The sequence below is a fragment of the Puma concolor genome, chromosome D3 (genome assembly GCF_028749965.1).
Source record: "Puma concolor isolate L17-30 chromosome D3, mPumCon1.1.hap2, whole genome shotgun sequence".
Lineage (NCBI taxonomy): Eukaryota > Metazoa > Chordata > Mammalia > Carnivora > Felidae > Puma > Puma concolor.
The window spans coordinates 28270747-28291203 of record NC_141678.1 but is presented as its reverse complement, the minus strand read 5'-3'; the positions used below and the strand labels follow the sequence as shown (position 1 = coordinate 28291203).

At 45.9% G+C, this 20457-nt stretch overlaps 1 protein-coding gene across 4 annotated transcripts in view; it reads right to left on the bottom strand.

The window, feature by feature from the left end:
- HIRA (histone cell cycle regulator) overlaps positions 1-20457 on the bottom strand; it is a 93294-nt gene that overhangs the window by 53765 nt on the left and 19072 nt on the right. For 2 of the 4 annotated variants that reach the window (XM_086682260.1, XM_086682262.1), the window contains exons 2-9: positions 18020-18082; positions 16159-16269; positions 14829-14919; positions 13405-13499; positions 5725-5820; positions 4393-4553; positions 2405-2572; positions 600-713 (exon numbers count right to left, since the gene is read on the bottom strand). In XM_086682260.1, the coding sequence (XP_086538386.1) occupies positions 600-713; positions 2405-2572; positions 4393-4553; positions 5725-5820; positions 13405-13499; positions 14829-14919; positions 16159-16269; positions 18020-18082 (899 nt within the window). The other 2 variants (XM_086682263.1, XM_086682261.1) reach the window with 2 other exon arrangements.

The window sequence follows — 20457 nt, the reverse complement described above, 5'->3', positions numbered from 1 at the left end:
CTAAATGCGACAACACACATGAATCTCAACAATATTATGCTAAGTGAAAGCAATGCAGGACATAAAAAGTAAACACTGCACAACTCATCAATGTGACAGACATTGTTGGAGTGGCTGCCTTGGCCAAGGGGTGTTGGGAAGTAGGTTCTTGACTGGGCAGGGATGAGGGGTTCTGGGGTGGTGGTTACACTGGTGTAAACATGTATGACAATGCATTGACCTGTATACTTCAGGTGAATACATTTGCTGTAGGTTATATAAGGACACAAAGTTTTTCTAAAAGGAAGCAAACATAGCATGCCAACTGAAGGTATTCCCTGAATCTGGACATAAGAGTTGCTCTGACTAGGGCTCAGGGTGGCCTCTCCTAGCTCGCCCCAAGCCTAGTCTTCAGCAGTTCCTTCCTCCTGGGGTAATGAGAGGGCCTGACCCCAGATCTGGGGCAGAAACACACACTGAGCACCACTGAAAGTGGAGGGTAGGGGAGTCACTCCAAGCCTCTGGGCTCTGCCTCCTTCACCAGTTCCTTCTCCTTTGCCCTGCAGGAGCCACAAAAGGTCTTGGTGGGGGAGGTGGGGAGGGAAGGAGTTGGGGCTCACCCAGACAGAGAGAGAACGGTCCTTGCTGCCAACAGCACAGCAGCAATATGGGCAGCTGGGCTTTGCAGAACTCCCATTCTTCTGCTTCTTTTTGAAGATTTTTGGGTTGAATTTCTAAACCAAATAACAAATGTTAAAATAATTAATCAAGCATCAAGCACAAACCCTATGCCCAGTATCAGAAATATAGCACAATACCAGTCTGTTGGTGGGAAACCCACAATGGCATTCTCCCAGCCCCAGGCACTCAGCATACTTTATTTCATCTTCATAACTACCCAGGAGGCATTTTGCTGAGGATGAAATGGAGTCTCAGAGAGGCCAGGAAACATGGGCCAAGTCATCCAATGAGTAAGTGGTGAGACAAGGATTTGAGGCTGGCTCTACCAACTCTACATTTCTGGGCTTGCAGCCAGGTTGATGGCATGGGAGCTACTGAAGCTTGCTCTCTGAATTCCTCCTGGCCTGGGCAAGGCCAGTTCCAGGATGTGGCTTTAGGGATAAGGTCCTGACAGAGGTCAATGGGACTGTCAGATGTCTACTCCATTAATCCCTTCCCCTTCACTGTAGTTGTTGCTCGGAGTCAAAACTAGCAGATGCTGATCAGCCCCGCATGATCTCACTTGGCCAGGACAATGGCTAAGTCACGCTAAAGTGCACTCTGGGGTTTATCCTCAGTGTAACCTGGGTGCTGCTTTTGGCAAGGCTGGAAGCACACAGAGAGCTCCCTGCCACATTCCTGAATTGAAAGGGGTGGGAACTCTAGAGTCAGAGCTGGAATCCCCACGCCAGGACAACTGAGGAGGAAAGGTGGCTCCGGGGAGCCTGATGTCAGCTGGCCTGGCCCAGAGGGGTTCTAATCCCAGAGGCTAGGCAAGAATAGCCAGGTGCACACAGACCAGAAACATAGAACCTAGAGGTGTGCATCCTGGGCTTGGGTCTTGGCTACCCTGGGTTGGCTGAGAGGCCTCAGTACCATGATCTCACAAAACTACTCTTAAACAGTGCCTGTGAGGACCACTTGACAGGGTCATGTGGAAGCACCGTGCTAACCCGAAGCAGTGATTTTTCAAATATTTTAGTAACAAGGGCCTGGCTTTGAACAAAGTCCTACATGGGCTCTAATACAAAAAAAAAATTAAGGAAGTAATATTTTATTTGTATAAAAGTTATAAATATTTTAAACTACAATATACAATATTTATCATGAATTTAAACAATGGTAAGGATGAGCCCATTTTAAGGAATACAAAAAAACTGAGATCAGAGTCCTGGATGATCCTTCACTTTTACCAACCTTTAGCCCACCAACTTATTTTCTTCGTTTTGGTTGTCCAGTGCTGAGAAAATCCTCGTTAATAGTAGCCCGCATCTGCTGGCTCCCATGTCGACTGGGCGGGGCAACTCCAGACTCAGGTGATCCACAGCACGGCCTCATAGCTATGACTGTCCAGTGCTGGGGTGCAGGAACATGTGCTCAACAGGCACATGGACTGCACCTGTGCTCCCGAGTCTGGCTCGTGGGGCACTTGTCAGGACCAGCATGCTTGAGTACCGTGACCTGACCCAAATGTGTAAAAAGGCTAGTGTGGAGCTGATCAATCACAGATTGATTTTGGTGATACTCATTAAAACATGTGAATATATATTGTTTTGTAAAATCACTTCAAAAACTGTGAAACGTAAGTATTTAAAATGAAACAAGGATGTGGCATGTGCTGACTCTCAGAGCCCACCACCACAGTCCCACATTTGACCCAGCCTTGAGGCAAGGCACCTCCCAGGCTGAGGCTAAGCACACTCACAACAACAGTCACAGCTTTCCGGTGCCCGACAAAGTCCATGTTGGTCTTCCAGCCCTCCCGTTCAATGATCTGGGCAGTGGGGCCAGAGTTGTTCATGGCGTGGGCAGACACCAGGTAGTGCCCGTCAGGTGACCAGCTGAGCCGCAACACATGGGTTGTCCCTCCACACTGAAAGAAACATCTGCAATTGGAAGGAGCTCAAAGCCAATTGTGTGACCAACACTGTGGCCTCAAGAATAGAGGTGAATTCTGATTTATAAATGTACGATAGCGGAGCATGTACCCAAACTTCTGGCTACATGAATAGCTGTAACTCCAGTCTCTCCAGATGATGTAACAAAAAAGGTGCTGTTAGATGAGACTGGGAGCTGCAGCATCCTACACTCCCCTACAGGAGTTGAACACCACACAGTGGCATAGGCCTCAGGGGATCTGCAGGACAGCCACCTCTTTTAACTCTCAATTCTGCATGGGTCAAATCTATCTGGTCACCGACCTCTTTCTTCTGCCCAGCATGTTAACCCTACCACATGAGGTCTGCAGAACATTCACTTCCGTGGAAGAAGAGTCCTATGGACCCTCAGGAGCCAGTCTCTGTGAGGCAGCCAGTAACCATGAGCCACTATGTGCTCTCTCGAGCCTGCCTCCTCAACTGAAGCCTGGTGGTGTTACTAGCAAAGGAGAAGAGCTTCATAAAGTCCATATCAACTATAAAACACATAGCAGAAAGGCACTGTTTACCTGACCTGGTCTAGGGCTGAAACAAGACATCTTTCCACATTATTATTACTGCAAAGTAAGATGATATGGGCCATAAAACCAGCCCCCTAAAGCTCAAGGTTGGCTTAGGGCAGTTTTAAAGACTTAAGAGTCAAGATCTTGGCCTCATAGCCCCAGAAGAGGGCAGGACAAGGTGGGGCCTGAACGCAGTGACACATCTGCCTCAACTTCCAGCTGGGTCACAGACCCAGGCAGGACAGGCTGACCCCAGAGGCTGAGGAGTCCTGTCTGCTCCCACTGGGACTCCAAACACCCCTGCCCATCTTCCATAACTGCCCACAGGAGCCTCGCTAGTGGGACCCCACTGACTAGTCACTAGAACCTTGAGGAGGAGCCCCAAAAGGCATGAAGGCCCATGTCCCCTGTTCCAGACTATAGCCAAGAAGGGCAAGATTAAGTAGGGTGAATAACAGTGCTAATGTGGTGCTGTTGGTTTGGGGAAAACGGAATACATGATTTCCACGTTCCTTCTACAGCCAGCCCTGAACCGTGGGGGAACGTCTATTCCTCCTGCAAAACTTTGCTCACAGCCCTTCCTCTGAGAAGCCTTCCCTGATGCGATCACTGCTCCTGGGCTATTTCTGCACATTCTGAACAACTCCACCACCATGCTCACAACTGATGTGAAAGTCTATCTTTCCCACCAGGCTCTAAGCTTCAAGGGAGAGACTCCATCTTAGTCCACTTTCATTTCATTTACCTAATACTGCCCTTCTCACAGTAGGCACTTAAGATCTGATTCCATATGAAATGAGAACCCAAATAAAGGAAGAGACAGTAAAATACTTTACAAGTCACTGCAGTTCAACCTCTAGACATTGTGCACACTGTACTCATAACGCTAGCCTAGAAAGATGTTGGATGGCCTGCAGAGTGCAAGTCAGTGAGCAAAGCCACAGCGCAGTTAGGAAAAATAAAAGAGAGGGTCTCCTCCACCTGTGTGGCACAATGGTGAGGGAGCATTGCTAAGGGGTTTTCTTCAGCTTTTTCTCACTTCAAAGTTGGACATTTAATACCATCTGAGAAATGAAAGATTTTCATCATCTGACTCTTTGGGGCAGAGGGCCTGCCCCAGAGAACCCTGACCAGTCTGCTCAGGCCCTAGAACTCCACATTCACCCATGAGGTCTGGACCCCAGCCAGTTCCTCCTCTGTGCACTGAGGCCAGTGGGGGCTGATGGACCAAGCTCCCTGGGCTGGATCCTTACCTCATCAAAAGGCTTGGTGATGCTGGTCTCCAACTGCCAGTCCAGCGTTCTCCACACCTTCAGGCTGCGGTCGTCAGCTTGAGAGGCAATGTATTTACCAACAGGGTCCCAGGTCAACCCCTTTACCAACCCAGAATGGCCTCTCAGAGTAGCGAGAATTTCTGTGGAGAAAAAGAAGAGATTGGAAAGGTATTAGCTAAGGGAAAATGATGAGTCTGTCTAAACATGAGCTGCAATCCATGGGCTATGGAATGGTTAGCCAAGAGAAGGGACCTCAGGAGTCTACCTTCGTCAGCTCCCACCCCTGGGCACAAGCAGAAGAGCCCCCTAATCTGATCTCTATCAAGGCAAAGCAACTTGAAGGAAGGACTGCACCCAGGAGGCAGGCACGATGCATGAGCCCCCTAAAGGGCAGGCAAGCAGGGACACAGGCTTGGGCCAGAGGCAAATTCTGCCTCTTGGACTTGTCTGTAGTTGGTAGCTCTGCCAGTGGTTTCCCTTTCTGAACAGAAGGTCATGCCCACCTGGGCTCTGACATCAGCATTTCTGATGTGAACCTCCCTGGCAGCTCCTCCATAAGGAGCTAGCCTGACAGCTCAGGGGAAAGGGCACCGTGCTAAAAGTCCTTTGTAAGTCATCACTGAGACAAAGGTGTGTGGGACGGCACATCCTAGGGATCTATAATCTAAATACTACTCCAGCACTCCATGACCAGGATGAAAATGGACCTACACATCTTGGTGGCTTATAAAGAAAGAGAGAAAATGACTTGGATCAAGGTCACGGGGGATGCTTCTTAGCCCATGAAGAAAACATATTCCAGATACTAGCAGAAAGAGGATATGTATCTTACCAGTTATAATCTGCAGTGATATGCCAGGTTATGCCATCTGTTGTGACTTTAAACATATTAATAAGAAAAACAATCTTTTGCAAAACTGGATTTGTTAGCCTGTATGTGCTCAAAGGCTTCAGAGAGTAGATGGCAACTGAGCGAAGGCTGGACCCCAGTGGCGGGAAGCCATACCCTCAAGGGCATATGTGTATGTGCGGGTGCCAGGTGCCCAAGTACATGCGATGCCATCCTATCAGCCTCATGATCTGCAGCACATCCATGCTAACACTCATTTATAATTTTCTTTAACATTAACCTCTTTTAAAATCTTAAACAAATGTCAATGATGCAGAACAAAAGAATGGAGTCTCTGACAAGACAATGTGAATCCTCATCCACTATGAGACACTTGTTGCCACCAGCCTAAGGAGACCAAGAGCCCACGCTGCTCCAGATGAGCGGCCCATTTCTGCCACCACCCCGTCAGAGGCCCAGACCTGGGAACTTCACAGCGTTCCAGATGACGACAGTGTTATCCACGCTGCACGAGGCCAGCCAGGCATCATGGGGAGACCATGCTACATCCATTACATCTGGAAGACAGAGGGCTGGTAGTGAGTCTCTTACCTGGTGCACAGACTTGGCTAGGGGGGTATTCAGCAACGCCTGTCTGCCAAGTGGGCCAGTACCCCTAGCATTCCATGTCTGAGGAAACTTGAGATCATAACTAGACTATTTCTTAAAAACCAATCTGCAAAACTTCCCCACTAATGTTTTTGAATTGGTCATGACATTTGAAGCATCCAAGTGACCTCAATCACCCCTTTGACAGATGAGGCAACTGAGGATCATAGCTGAGAGGTTGGGGCTATGTAGAACCCTGGCTCTGACACCTGCTGGGTCTGTGGCCTCAGGCTCACTAAGCTTGCTTCTCTGATCCCAATTGGGCCTGAGAGCCCTTTGAGCACTACAGGTACAGCACCTGGCAGAATGTCTGGCACACGGCGCTCAATAGGTACCAAATGAGTGGGACCATCTTCAGGCCCTTCGCACGAACCAGACCTCATCTCCAAGATCCTGCCAGAGCATCCCTCCCCTACAGAGCCCCCAAACACAATTATTCATATTCACTTCTTTTGTGACTCAGTTTTCTCATGTGTAAAATGTGGATTAAAAAAAAAAAAACAAAAAACTAAGCTCAGAGGGTTATTACAGGGATTAAATGTGAAAAAGTGCTGTAGCACGGTGCCAGGCACACACCAAGGCATTGATATAGATCAGCTGTGACAGTGACAATGACCAGGCCCATCTCGCCATCCAGGTGTGACTTTTTTCTAACCTCTGTGCCTGGTGCAGTGCTAGGTATGAGAATGGCTGATGAGAGATGAAGAAACAGAAACACGGCGTCAAGTTAACAGCTTTCTAGTCCTCTCCTCACAGGACTTTTTAAAATGTGTAAGCAAAATATTCAAAAGTTCTATTTTGTTTTTTTCTATTTTTAAAAAAAATCTTCAGGGACAGCTTAATGCATTTTTTCCCACATGGTATTGTACTTGGTATTTCACACAGCATACACACTAGTGTGCTGCACTTAGTATTCTTTTTAATTAAAAAAATGTTTATTTTGAGAGATGAAGAGAGTGTGCATGGGGGGGGGAGGGAGGGAGGGAGGGAGAAGGAATCCCAACCAAGCTCCACGCTGTCACAGCAGAGCCCGATGAGGGGTTCAGTCTCCTGAACTGTGAGATCATGACCTGAGCTGAAATCAAGAGTCAGATGTTTAACTGACTGAGCCACCCAGCCACCCCATGCATTTAGTATTCTAATAGCCTATGTGATCCTGAGGGCTTCTCCTGTTTTGCTCTGCATCCTTTGTCTTTTTTTTTTTTTTTTTTTTTTTTTAAATTTTTTTTTTTTTTCAACGTTTATTTATTTTTGGGACAGAGAGAGACAGAGCATGAACGGGGGAGGGTCAGAGAGAGAGGGAGACACAGAATCGGAAACAGGCTCCAGGCTCTGAGCCATCAGCCCAGAGCCCGACGCGGGGCTCGAACTCACGGACCGCGAGATCGTGACCTGGCTGAAGTCGGACGCTCAACCGACTGCGCCACCCAGGCGCCCCCTTTTGTCTTTTTTTTATTTATTTAAAAAAAAAAATTTTTTTTAACATTTATTTTTGAGACAGAGAGAGACAGAGCATGAACAGGGGAGGGTCAGAGAGAGACAGGGAGACACAGAATCTGAAACAGGCTCCAGGCTCTGAGCTGTCAGCACAGAGCCCGACGTGGGGCTTGAACTCACAGACTGTGAGATCATGACCTGAGCCGAAGTCAGACGCTTAACTGACTGAGCCACCCAGGCGCCCCTGCATCCTTTGTCTTTGAGAGCATTCACTACCATAAATAGACCTAATTTAACAATGAACTATAACTGGCTTCCATGTTTTCATGCTAATGAACACACAGCCATATGCCACTCTCTACACTCTGGTTTATTTCTTGTGACTGATGTGGCAAAGTGGGACTCTGGGTAGAAGGCCTAAAGGTTTTCCTAAGTCTAGACTCTCTTAACCCTGTAGACTGCATTCCAGAGACCTCTAGAACTTTACACTTTTATAAGCTGAATGTCCATTTCAAATTCTCTTATTAGCTTGAGGGTTATGATTTTTCCCTTCTAACTTATGAAGTACATTTTTATATTTTAACTTCACTTTGATTACTAATGAAAGTGAAGATTTTTCACATGTTTGTCTAACAAAGTTGTCTTCTTAGACTATTTTCTTCCTTTCTCGTCTGTTGGGAGGTTTTTTGTGCAGCAGGTCTGACAAACACAAATGTAGTGCCTATAAAAATGAGGAATAGGAACCTCCTCTAGGAGCTTCCAGGCCAGGAGGGGCAAATGTGTAAACATCAGAATTTCACTGCAGTACCTAAGTCTTAGAGCAGAGAAGTAGTCAGCTGAGAATTCCAGAAAGGAGATTTCATTTTCTTAGCAATTTTCATAGACTATTGATAATACAGGCATTAGCTGCAAATTCTATCAGTTTTAACTTCCTAACACCACAGGCGATTTATGACGTAAAGTCTGTTATTCTCCTTAGTGATGTCTTTTATTGCCTGTTAACCTTCAAAAATACTCTCTCTGCTAGAGGTTTGATAAATATTCAATTCTTCTGCAACAATCCAATTGTTTTCTTCTGCTTTAATTATTTAGAATGTTTCTCTCTTTAATATCTGGAATTTATTTCAGTGCATGCTGTACTTAGTGAAGCTCTATATTACTCTCCCCTCATCCACAAACTGTATAATGGTTATTCTATCACTTGTGATAGAATCTCCATAATTGATAACTGATGCCTCCTTCACAATACATCAAGTTGTTAGGTACATGTACCTGACTTCCATGTTGGTTAAGTTTTGGTCCCAAACCCATGACATTTTAAATCACTGAAGCTTTGAATGTTTTCTTCCACAACCTTCCTTATAATTCCGAATGCCCTTCAGAGTCACTGCTAAATTATGCTGTAAATCCACATAAGTGACATAATTTTCTCCCTAAACCCCTGTTTTGGTTTCAGTCTTCAGACTATACCACTCCCTCTCCTTCCCATTGCACATCTACATATATCTGACACCCTCCTGCACTTAAAGAGTTATATTTCTGGTCACATGTCATTCCAGAAACTCTCATCATCATCCTTGCTGATTCTAGGAGGATAATCTTTTGTTTTGTTTTGACACAAGGCTCTTGGATCCTTAAACTTCACAGCCTCCTCCAGTGACCTTGGCTTCTACTACCTCAGGCATTCATTCCCAGTCATGCCCAGAGACCCTCCCTGACAGATCACTGCAACTCTTCCCTGGTCTCATTCCAACCCTCCCACACTCCTACCATCAACCCAGTGCTTCCAGCTCCCTCCCTCTCAACTCCAACAGGGCTTGCAGGTGCTATGGGCCTTCTGCTGTCTCCCTATTCGGATTAGAGTCCACCATAACCCTCTGCTCTTCTCCTGTGTTTTCACATGTGCCTGACAAAACCGAGCCTGGTTCAATCTAGCTATTTCCTCCCCTCCCCATCCCAGTCTTTCTTGAGCATCCTCCAATGAGTCTTCCACCCAACAACACCAAAACGAACAGCAGTAGCCAAGGCCATGGGCAGCCTCCATGCCATCAAGTCCAATGGTCAATATCCTCATCCTTACCTGACCCCCAGGCAACATGTGATGCACTGCTTAATCACTTTTCCTTCAAATGCTCTCTCCACTGTCTTAAACTGGCCTCCTCTCCGACTCAGCCTGTTTCACTTGTTCCTCATCACCCCAAAGCCCAACCTCTACCCTTGGCCTCCAGTCCCACCTACGCTTCTCCCCTGTACTCAACTTTCACATATCAAAATGCCTATGCAGCAGGACACTTACACCCCTGCTAGACAATGTATACCAAACATGCCCCAAAGCATTTCTAAACATTTCCCCCAGCAAACATTTCTGTCCCACCTACACACTTTCCATCAGGTGATGGCATATGCATCCTTACCACCCTCCAGGCCACAGTCAAGGAAGCCGTCCTGATTCCTTTGCTTATCTCACATACCCTACATCCCATCCACCAGGAACTCTGCCTCTGACTACTGCTCCTTGTGACTTCCACTGCCACAACCCAGGTCCACCGTCTCTCACCAAGATTATGTGAGCAGCCTCATCAGTGGTCTCTCTAGTGCCGTCCATAGTCCATGCAGCTGCCACAGGCCTTGCTTCTCTGCTCAAAGCCCTACTGAGCCTTCCCATCTCACTCAAAGAGCCCCTCCTAGAGGCCTAGAAGGCCTGTCCCTGCTTCCCTCCCCTGTTCACTCCTTGTGTCCTAGTTCTCTGAATACACCAAGCACACATCCACACTCCAAGGCTGTTGCCCTGGCTATTCCTTTAGCTTGGTAAGTTCTTTGCATGTGCACACAGTTGTCCCTTAACCTCTACCTGGTCTCCCCTTGCATGTCACCTTCTCAGTGAGGCCTCCTCGAGAACTTCGTCTTATTTTCTTCCCCAGCACTTAACTTCTAGTTTCTGACATGACTAGTTTATTGTCTGTCTCTTCTAAAAGAATGTAAACTCTCTGAGGGTTGAACAGTACTCAGAACATACTGGGTGCTCAATAAATATTTGTTAAAAGAATTTAGGAAAAAATTGCGTCTTTATTTTATTCAGTTTTTCCTTTTATCAAGTGGTCATTTTATCTCTCTCAAAAAAGGTTTGTAGTTTAAGTCTTACAGACCTCATATATTTCTTGGTAAGATTATTTCTGGGTATTTACAACTTTTGTTCCTGCTGTATAAGAGTTCTCTTTTTATGATTAGATATTCTAATTTGCTATTACTAATGAAAGATAAATAATTAACAATTTTCTTGGGGAGCCTGGATGGCTCAGTTGGTTAAGTGTCTGACTTCGGCTCAGGTCATGATCTCAGGGTTTGTGAGTTCGAGTCCCGTGTTGGGCTCTGTGCTGACAGCTCAGAGCCTGGAGCCTGCTTCGGATTCTGTGTCTCCCTCTTTCTCTGCCCCTCCCCTGCTCGTGCTCTGTCTCTCAAAAATAAATAAGCGTTAAAAAAAAAATTAAAAAAAGTTTTTTCTTATAGAAGACCAATCCAATGACTTGTTTTTATTAGTCCTAAGTACTTTTCAATGTTTTTTAAGTTCTAACAACTGTGAGTTATAATATTTGCCATTGGTTTGAAAAAGACATAGGACACTTTCAGGTTAAAGAAATAACTTCCTATGGCCATTTTAAAAACATTTTTTAGAAATTGATGCTGAATTATCTGATATTCCTTTCAGAATACCTCCTAAGAAGACTGTCTTTTTAAAAGTAGGCTCCATGCTCAATGTGAGGCTTGAACTCATAACCTTGAGATTAAGAGTCGCATGCTCTACTGACTGAGCCAGCCAGGTTCCCCAACTATCTTTTCTTATTTAACCTCCTAGTATGTTGTTAAGAGTAATAGATTACTTTTACACAAAATTCTTCCAAAGTTACCAAATTCACCTGCATTATGTTTCTTATTTTTCTATCTTTTTTCATATTCATCTATGCTTTGTGTGTGTGTGTGTGTGTGTGTGTGTGTGTGTGTGTGTGTTCTTTTAAGTTTTAGAAACCCAGAGTTATATAGCTTCCTTTGAAGAATAAATATTTCTACATTTTGGAATAATTTTTCTTAAAAGCTTGAAACAATGCATCAACAAGTCAACAAATAATTTAGTATTAGGAGTCATTTCTGATGACTCCAACTTCTTCATTGGTTAACTACTTTAAGAAGTTTCCCTTAACCTTATGGTATCAATTCTGAAAACTTGCATTTTCTAGATTATATATTTTTTTGGAATTTTATTTTATTTTTTTAGTTTAAAAAACATTATGCTGTACTCTGATGATTTTTTTCCCTCTAGGTTAAATGTTTTTCTAGACCCTTTACTTCTAATTTCATCTAGGTCTTTTCTTCCTATCCCCCTATTAAGTATGCCAAGTGTATGTTTTTCACGCTTTGCTTTTAAAACCCAGTGTTTTCTATTTATTTCTGCTTTCCCACTGATTTTTCTTCTTCCAACAGTTCTGCCCACCGCTGCTATCAGGACCACTGAATAAGCAGTGGGTAACCCTGCTGAAACTGGGCAACCCTACTTGCCTGGTAAAGGAGAGCCCTGGAGAGAAGTCGAGGTTATGGCTTAGCCCAAGTCTCAGGTTAGGAAACCCATCAAAGGTCTCATTGAGGCCTTACCCCACACTTGAACACCTGCATGGACACTTTTTCCAAGTTCCAGAGGAGCCCAACTAGATAGACCTTGCTGTGAGCAACTGTGAATAAGTGAGGTTAAGTTACACGTTTTTATGGCTATCAACAATTACACAATGCTACTCTGTCAGTTTTCAAAAATGTAGAATTAATCTATGGTCACCTAGAGGTAAGTCTGTTCACCTTTAACATGTCTGTAGAGTATTTGCAGAGCATATCCTGTCAGCAGATTATAGCTGATGCCTTCCAAACCTCTCACTCTTGTCCCATCTTCTCCCAGGGCTCCAGGCTCAATTCCAATGGGTCTTGTGACATTCTTCCCCATCCCCGCTCCCCAAACTCAGCATATACCACACTGAACTGGTGTCCATCCCTGTAAGCCCACTATCATTGTGGCCTGAGAGAGGACACCACTGGCAATGTAGGCACCAGCTAGGAATCTCCTTCGTCCCTCACTTGCTTTGTCTTAAGAATTTCCCAAGTCATTCTCCCTCTCTATCCCAATTATCCCAGGCCTGGTTCAGGCCCTTGCAGTTTTCATCTGAACCACTAAAACAGGCTCTTCTCTATACCTGTCAGAATGATCCCCCTCTTATACCTCAAAGCTTTTAATGGCTCCTGTCTCTTCCACGATAAAGGCCACCTTCATTAACAGGGAGCAAGAACCATCTGTGTCCTGGTCCTTGATACTCAGCCAGCCCCACTCTGTGCTGCTCCCTTGCCTTGTATGTAAAGATCTAGCAGTGGTGAAATGCTGCCAACCCACCATGCACGTCAGGCCTTTCTGGCTTCTGCTGTCACCCTGACTAGGAAAACACTTCAGGCCATTCTTGGGCAAGACCACAGGCTTCTATTCTGAGGTATAGTCCCTCTAGTATCCCTGGCATCTGAGTGTACAGCACATGGCTTATGACAGCTATTGACCGCCCTTCTTCCTCTTCAGTCCAAATCTGTCCCTTTCCATTCCAAATCTATTAAACATTTTGCGAAATTACTCAAGGTCAAGTGAAAAACTTTTCCTTGAGGCCCTTTTTATGTGTGCTCGTTTCTGTGGAATAAATAAAGTGTGCTTACAGACTTAGTGATCCACTGATGAAGGTAGTGATTCAGTTCACCAGGAAAAACAGCAGAACGTGGGGATTCTACATTGAAGATATAAACATATACCCCATGAGGGCAGGAGTGGGGGCACTGAATGCAGCTGGAGGCAGGCAGTGGGGATGGTAACTGCACAGACCTTGAGGGACAGGCTGGGTGTGACCGATGGTGATGGGGAGGGACGGCCCAGACGCAAGGCTGCTTTAAGGACCAAAACAGTCCACGGGGGCCGTGGAGGTGCTGCTGCTGATTTCAGACAGCTGCCAGGGCCGCCCACCCCAACAGGCAGCCCCACTCACCGCCTGAGTGACTCCGGAGGATAGAGACACATCGCCACTGCTCCACGTTGGCAAGCTTACCACTGGAGCCGAACACAGTGCTGGGGCCGATGTACCTGTGTGAAAGAGGAGTCAGAAAGGCACTCCAGGCATGCTCTAGGCACTGCACAGAGATGCTCACTGCAGCACAGCTTATCATGGCAGACAGAACAAAGCAAAACCAGACAATGGCTGGAAAGCATTGAATTGGTGAACAACAGAGGCTGATTAGGTAAGTTATGTTCCATGTACTTTATGAAATACCAAATAGCCATCACAAATCTTGAGGTAAAAGACTATCCACTGCATGGTGAAATGTTCACCATATATAATTAAGTGAAAAAAGCAGGCCACAGGACATCTTATACAATATGCTAGATATCAGTATGTAAAGAAAAAGAATACATGTAACATGGGTATCATCTATGCGTGGAAAATGGTTAAGACACACAAAAAATACCAAAATATTAACTTTGGCTTTCTTCAGGTGGTGGGATGGTGATTTTCTTTTATATATTTTTTTCAGATTTCCAAATTATATACTAAATATGTTATTTATGTTGACTAAAGCCGCAAAACCAACAGCCTTTTTAAAGCCCTCTTGGAAAGCACTCATAGCTCCTGCCATGTGAGCAGTTGGGTGGGTCCCCATGAAGGTGGTGTTAACACCATTGATGCACAGAGCCTCTGTTAACATCCTTTGCTCCCATAGAACTCTTATAGACCCACAGAAAAAGTTCACCGAGTGGACCAAAGGAGACAGCATGCCTTTGCTCTCATGGCCATGTCCATGGGGCCACTTTGGCTAGGCAGTGGGCTAGGGTCTGGTTCCCTAGTCTGACTAGCCCCCAGAGTTACCTGGGGAGCTGGTTATGAAACAGAGTCCCAGGACCCACCCTGAGAGACTCAGTCTAGGTTTAAAGAAAATGTTTTCTAGGTGATGGTTAGTTCATTGTGGGTACAGAGCAGGACTTTGAAGGGGTACTCCTTACTATCCCAGGGTGAGGCTGACAGAGAATGAGGTGAATGGCAAAGAGGGTGGGCTCTGGGTCCCCTCCCCCAAATTCCATCAGAGCACCTTGATGTTTACCTATGTTGTATGTTGGAAAATTTCATTTGGAAAACAAAACAAACAAAACCACCAACATCAGCAATGGACAGGATGAGCTTTTCAGGTAGAAACTCTGCAGCCCTGTAAGGGGGTGACTGAGCAGGTCTCCAGGCAGGGAGGTGGCCTCCTGACACCCTGGTCAGGCCCCAGCTACTCCTGGCCTACGTGTCTTCCTGCTACTCAGGAAGTTGGAGCTCTATGGACTTCAGTGCCAGAGTGGGAAAAGGTGACTGTGATTAAGACCAGCCAAGAAGCTTCTAAAAATAAAATGTGAAGAAAGGAAAATGATGCTTACGTAGCCCGTTTCCACACCATAATCAGTTTGTCATCTCCCCCAGAAGCTAAATACATCCCACTGTTTGACCACCGCACACAGTTCACACATGCTGGGAAGAAAAAAAAATAGGGTGATGAAAATCCAATAGTCACGCCCATTTGCTTTATGCAGAGTCTGGCAAGATGCAAAGGGTTTATAAAACCTACTCTGTCTCAACTATTCAAGGCATCCACTGTGGGTAAGCCCCAGAAGAACAATCCAGTTCAAATACTATTCTACTTGTGTTGTAATAACAAATGACCAGGACAGAGTTTGGAGGGCGACACTCTGCACAACCTGAAAAGTGTTAGTGCTGGATCAACCAGTCAATAGGAGAAGGTAAGTTTCCATGAAAATTGATAACTAAATCTCATTATTTCAAAAGGGCTGTCTCATGATGAGATATGTTTCTTAGCAGGGAGAATTCTTAAAATGAGGGCAAGTACTAAAAAGACTGAGATGCCCTTCCCAAAACTTTCAGGGGAGCAGCCTGTTAGAGCATAAATCTCTGACTTCATCCCATCTGTAGCCCTTTTAAATTTGGATTTTCCAAACTTGTCAGCACTGCAGGTTGACTGGTTCTGCACTTATAAATTAAGACCAGCAGAAATGCTTCCTTGGCCCCTAATGGGTTAGAGCAACTCACAGCTGGGCCTTTGGGAGCCCTGCAATACAAGGGACACTATCCAAGTTGTAGCCCACAAACGGCTTGCCTGTGACTTGTACTCCACGTCAGAGGGCACTGAGAGACAGATGGGAGAGCAAGAACACACAGAGTCAAGGAAGGGAGGACATAACTGTTAACGGAGCATCTCCGGGGAGGCAACTGGGTTGGAAACCAGAGCCAGATACAGTCACCCTGTTGCTCAGAGGCAGGAAACTAAGGTGCTAAATGTAGGAAAGGAAACCACAACACTGTCTGACCAACAAAAGGGTCCTGGTAGAGGGCTTCAGAGTGACACAGTGGCAATCTTGAGACATTTTGGTGAGTTGTCTTTAATACACCCTTCCCCAGAACCCTACTGCTTCCAGGTCGCTGGCCCCAAAGCCCCATGGTATCAGGCAGTAACGACTCATGAGCAGGAAATCACCAGAGGTACCTGCAGACTGTCCAAAGATGGTTCTGTGGGCGGGCCGAGTCTTCTGCCGAATAACTCACCCAGGTGTGCAGCCAACATCTGTGCCTTCAGACAGCAGGCCGAGGGGAGTTACCGCCGCACGGGGCCTTATCTTTCTAATTACAAACACATGTGCTAACCTTGGGCACTCTGCCAACACGCAAAGCCTGCAAAGGGCCACTCTGTAATACCTAAGTGATTGTCCATCTGGCAAAGCATCTTGGGAATATTTTCATCCTTCTCGTCATCCTCCTGGAGGACTGGAGACATATTCCAGATCACAACCTTCCCAGAATCCTGTCCTGGAATGAAGGAACAAAAATAATTCAATGTGCAATAAGTAGAAATTTGATATTAACTCTGAGACACAGTCCTCATTTAGCTTTCATAAACCATAATGGACTAGATTGGAGAAGACTAAATTTGCATTACTAATATATGGAAAAGATGAAGAAAACAAGTGTTTACGGGGATCAAAACCGATGTGGATTTAGTAGTAGGCTGAGGCCAACCTGACTTTGAAAAGAACTCTGCACTAAAAAACAGAAGGGCACTGAGGTCTGGTCTGGCCTCTAACACAGATCTCTCCAGACTCCCAGAAGGTCCTCATCCAGGCCCAAGACCCAGATTCCTCATCTGTAAGATGAAGAGCTGGAAAAGTTGATGTCCCAGGACCCTTTCAGGACCCAAGGATAGCAGCACATCCCTGTTGGTACTTCGGTCCCTTTCCAGATGTTGCCTGGTTCCATGGCTGAATGAAATGTGCCCTGAACATAGGAAAAAAGGTTCATTACCTTATCTGCCCTTTGCTTTCACCTGCAAATGGGAGATCAACTGAAAGAGGGCATTTACTGTTCTAGTGTTATAAAGTGATACAGTATTCTGCTAAAAAATTTATGTGTGCATCTTGGCAATGATTTTTCTTTCTAAGCTTTCCATTACTGATACCTAATGAAAAGTCTAGCCCCTCATTGAACTAGTTTAGAGGAGTAAAAACCACTAAATGCCTACGAATGGACAGATAAGAATTACCATAAGGCATACCTGAAACTGCCTATTGGCCACTATGTAAAAATATTTCCTAAACAGCTCTTCTTCACCTTACTCTATTGAGGAGGGTGGGAAGGTATGCCTCTTCTTATGGATGAGGAAAAAACCCAGTCCCTCAGCTTAGTCCAGTGGCTGTAGGTGACATCATGGGCACCATCTGGGTGCAGCCCACAGCATGCAGGAAGGAAATCAAGACCTCCCTGCATACCCCTGCAGCAGGAAGTCTATAGACAGCCCACTCTGCAGCACCCAGCCTGAGGACCTGGAACTCACAGAAGCACTCTTATCCAGGGAGTCGCTGGCCAGAGAAAGACACTGCTCTGGGGTGAAGCTACCAGGGACTGGGCTCTGGGAATGCTATTTTATGCCACCATATATATATCTTGGTGTAGTGGCCTGATAAATGACTGTCTTTCTTAGCAGGGCTATTATTGTGACACCGCAACACTGAATGTAGTACACTGACAATGCTATGGACCGTATTTTCAAATGGCATGGGCATTTTACTTGCCTACAGCATACTTGTTCTCTAACTCAGCCAAATTCCTCTGAACCCAGAAAATGGGCCTAATAACTACACGACTACCTCCATAGTTCAGTCACCTCCTCCTCCTTTTCAGATGAGCAAGTGTGGCCAGAACAAAGATGAGGAACCAACCTTAGCCTCTGGGACTGGGGCTCTACCCCCGGGACCACCTGCCACTCTCCGTGTTCAATAAGTTGGGGCTTGGGGATGCAAACTGATTTTAATATTAGCCCAATGAATAGGAATTAAAAAGATACACCCACTATCAAAGTATTTATACAGAGCAAGCACACTAGAGCCAAAAAAGAATTTTTATTTAACCTATTCAGATAATAGATTATAATTATACATTTTAAATGGAATCTTATCCATACTGAAAAACAGAAGTGTTCTATTTTCAGCTCAGTGGACAACCAGGAGAAGCAGAGTAAGGTGGCAGGGCTGTGAGTACTCCCTCTGTTACTCTGTGAACGTACCTTGTCCTCCAGTTGCGAACTTGGTCCCGTCAGGGTGAATATCAACTGAAAAAATTGGCTTGCCTAGAAACAAAGAAAAAAACACACACACACAACGTCTACCTTGGCTTGTATTCATTGGACAATATCAACAGAGTCAAAAATTTTGAAATGGTGGTTATCTGAGTAATATCTTTAATCACTGCTCCTAGGAAAAAATAATAGGCTGTTGATAAATTATCTGTAAGGGTGGAGTGATCTAACAGTTTCAGTTAAAGTATAAACTGCTGGAAGACTCTCCAAGTGACATTAAATAGCTTAGTCTAAAAGTGGCACAAAGCATTCTGTCACTAGAACAACTGAGTCCACAGATCGCCTGGGCACTTGCACAAATGTCCAGCAGACAAGAGCTGGCCACCTTCTGAGGACACACAGTTGTAAAGGCTATGAGCAGGTCACGACAACAGCTGAGTCACAACGGCTATACCTCCAGCCATCTCCCCATCTCATGGATCTGCACTTGGCTGACAGCCTGGACACATAAAGCACCCTGGCCTTTTTGCTTCACTGACAGCTGGGTAGGACCAGTAGCTGACTGCGATCACACGCATCACTTCCCTCATCATGCTTCTGATTCCAAAAGACCTCCTATACATTTGTGCTGCGTCAAAGTCCATGGAAAGTCAGCATTCTCAGCATCTCCTCTGGCTGAACTTCCTCTACAGGATGAGCCCTCATTCAACCAGATGTTCAGTCTGTCTAGGGGGAAGGACTATAGCTACTAGCTCCTAGAGTGCAGGGTGCAGACCCTACCAGGAGCCCATGAAGCTAGGTAGCTAGCTATAGCTTGGTGGACCAGACTGGCAAAGGCGTCGTGACAGCTTGAAACCCAGCAGACTAGAAGTATTCCTGGGGCCTGGGGCCTGTGGGCATTTGTCTGGCTCCCTCATCTGCTTTCATGGTAAGAGTGGCATGTCAATTGTTGCCGTGTTCGTTACCACATTCTCAGCTTCTAGCATAGGTCTGGTGAGTGGTGGCTCAGTAACATTTGGTTAGTGACAAATTAGATGCATGATGAATACCAGCAATCACTGATATAGTCAAGGTGCTATTGCTGAGGAGTATCTTAGTTGAGCATGCTTTGTCTCTGTTACCCAAGAGGAGTTGGCATGGACACCAGAACGAGGGTTACCAGCTCTAGAATCACATGGTGGCAAGTGCAGGCAGGGAGGGGCAGGGCAGAGGCAGGTGGTGGCTGCCTAAGAGCTCAAAATCCTGCTAGGGCTAGTGCCTAAGTGTAGAAAATAAAATATTGGTACTCAAAAAGGCAATGGCCAGCATGGGCCCCAAGAAACAGCCAGCTCACCTTACCTTCTTCTGGATAGCCATACCCCTACAGGCAAATTGAGCCTGAGCTTCCACAAAACAAAGGGAAATGTGGTCTCTTTCTTGTCATGTGGTAGTGGGGAACACAGCTGTGCAAGGCCAGTATCAAGCAGGTGTGCCAAATGCAAGGGACCCATTTTGTCTCAGAGAACAAGGAGAAACCCTAGGAAAGTTGGAAATCACATTACATGTTATTTCGTCTCTTCTACTTACTGAAATCCAAGACAACACAGCCTGCTACAAGCCCCTGACATCATACTGGCAGCTCCAGTCTGGTCCCTGAGACCCTCGGTCACCTCCAGGTACATACTCAAGAATCGGAGCTCTACAGTGAAAGGTGAAACTTAGCCAATTGGCTACCGATCGCCTTCCTAGAGCACATGCATACTCAAAGCTGTCCCAAACATATAGGAAATTCAGCCCTGGTCTGATCTGAGCTTTTACTCCAAGGGTTCCCAAGACAAGCCCCAACACAGCTCGGTACTCTTATAGCTTTGAAGGAGCCAGAATCAGCAGTGGAGCACACTCCGGGGGCATGAGGAGAAAGAGTTATTGCAAGTTGTTCTTCCATAGTCTAGATGGCAGACCCTAATTAGTCCCATCTTCATCTTCAAAAGAAGAATCCAGAAAACAATATACAGTAGGTAAAAGAAGGCAGGTGCTGAGAACACAGGTGAGAAGGACTGGGAATGCTCAAACTGGTACCCCTGTGCCTGTGCACTCACAACTACACTGGCACACCACACCCTTCCTGGGTCAGGTGGCTGCCAGGTGTGCTAAGCCAGAGAGCCTGAAATGCTGCTGCTGAGAATGTGCCACACTTTTCCACAGGCTGAGGACCTGGGAGGGAAGCAGTAGCAAGAAGGTGGATTTCTTGCCCATCTGGGCCATGACAAATGCCTGATAGGGAAGCCTCAAGAAACAAGAAAGGACAGTAGGGGCTCTGGGCCCAGGCTGTGCAGACCATGGCACTTACTGCTGAGACTAAGTGAGGTTCAGAGTCCTGCTAGACACCAGAGGAAGGCGACGATTAGTACCACTAAGAGCTTCGTGAAATTCAGAAGAGCAGATGT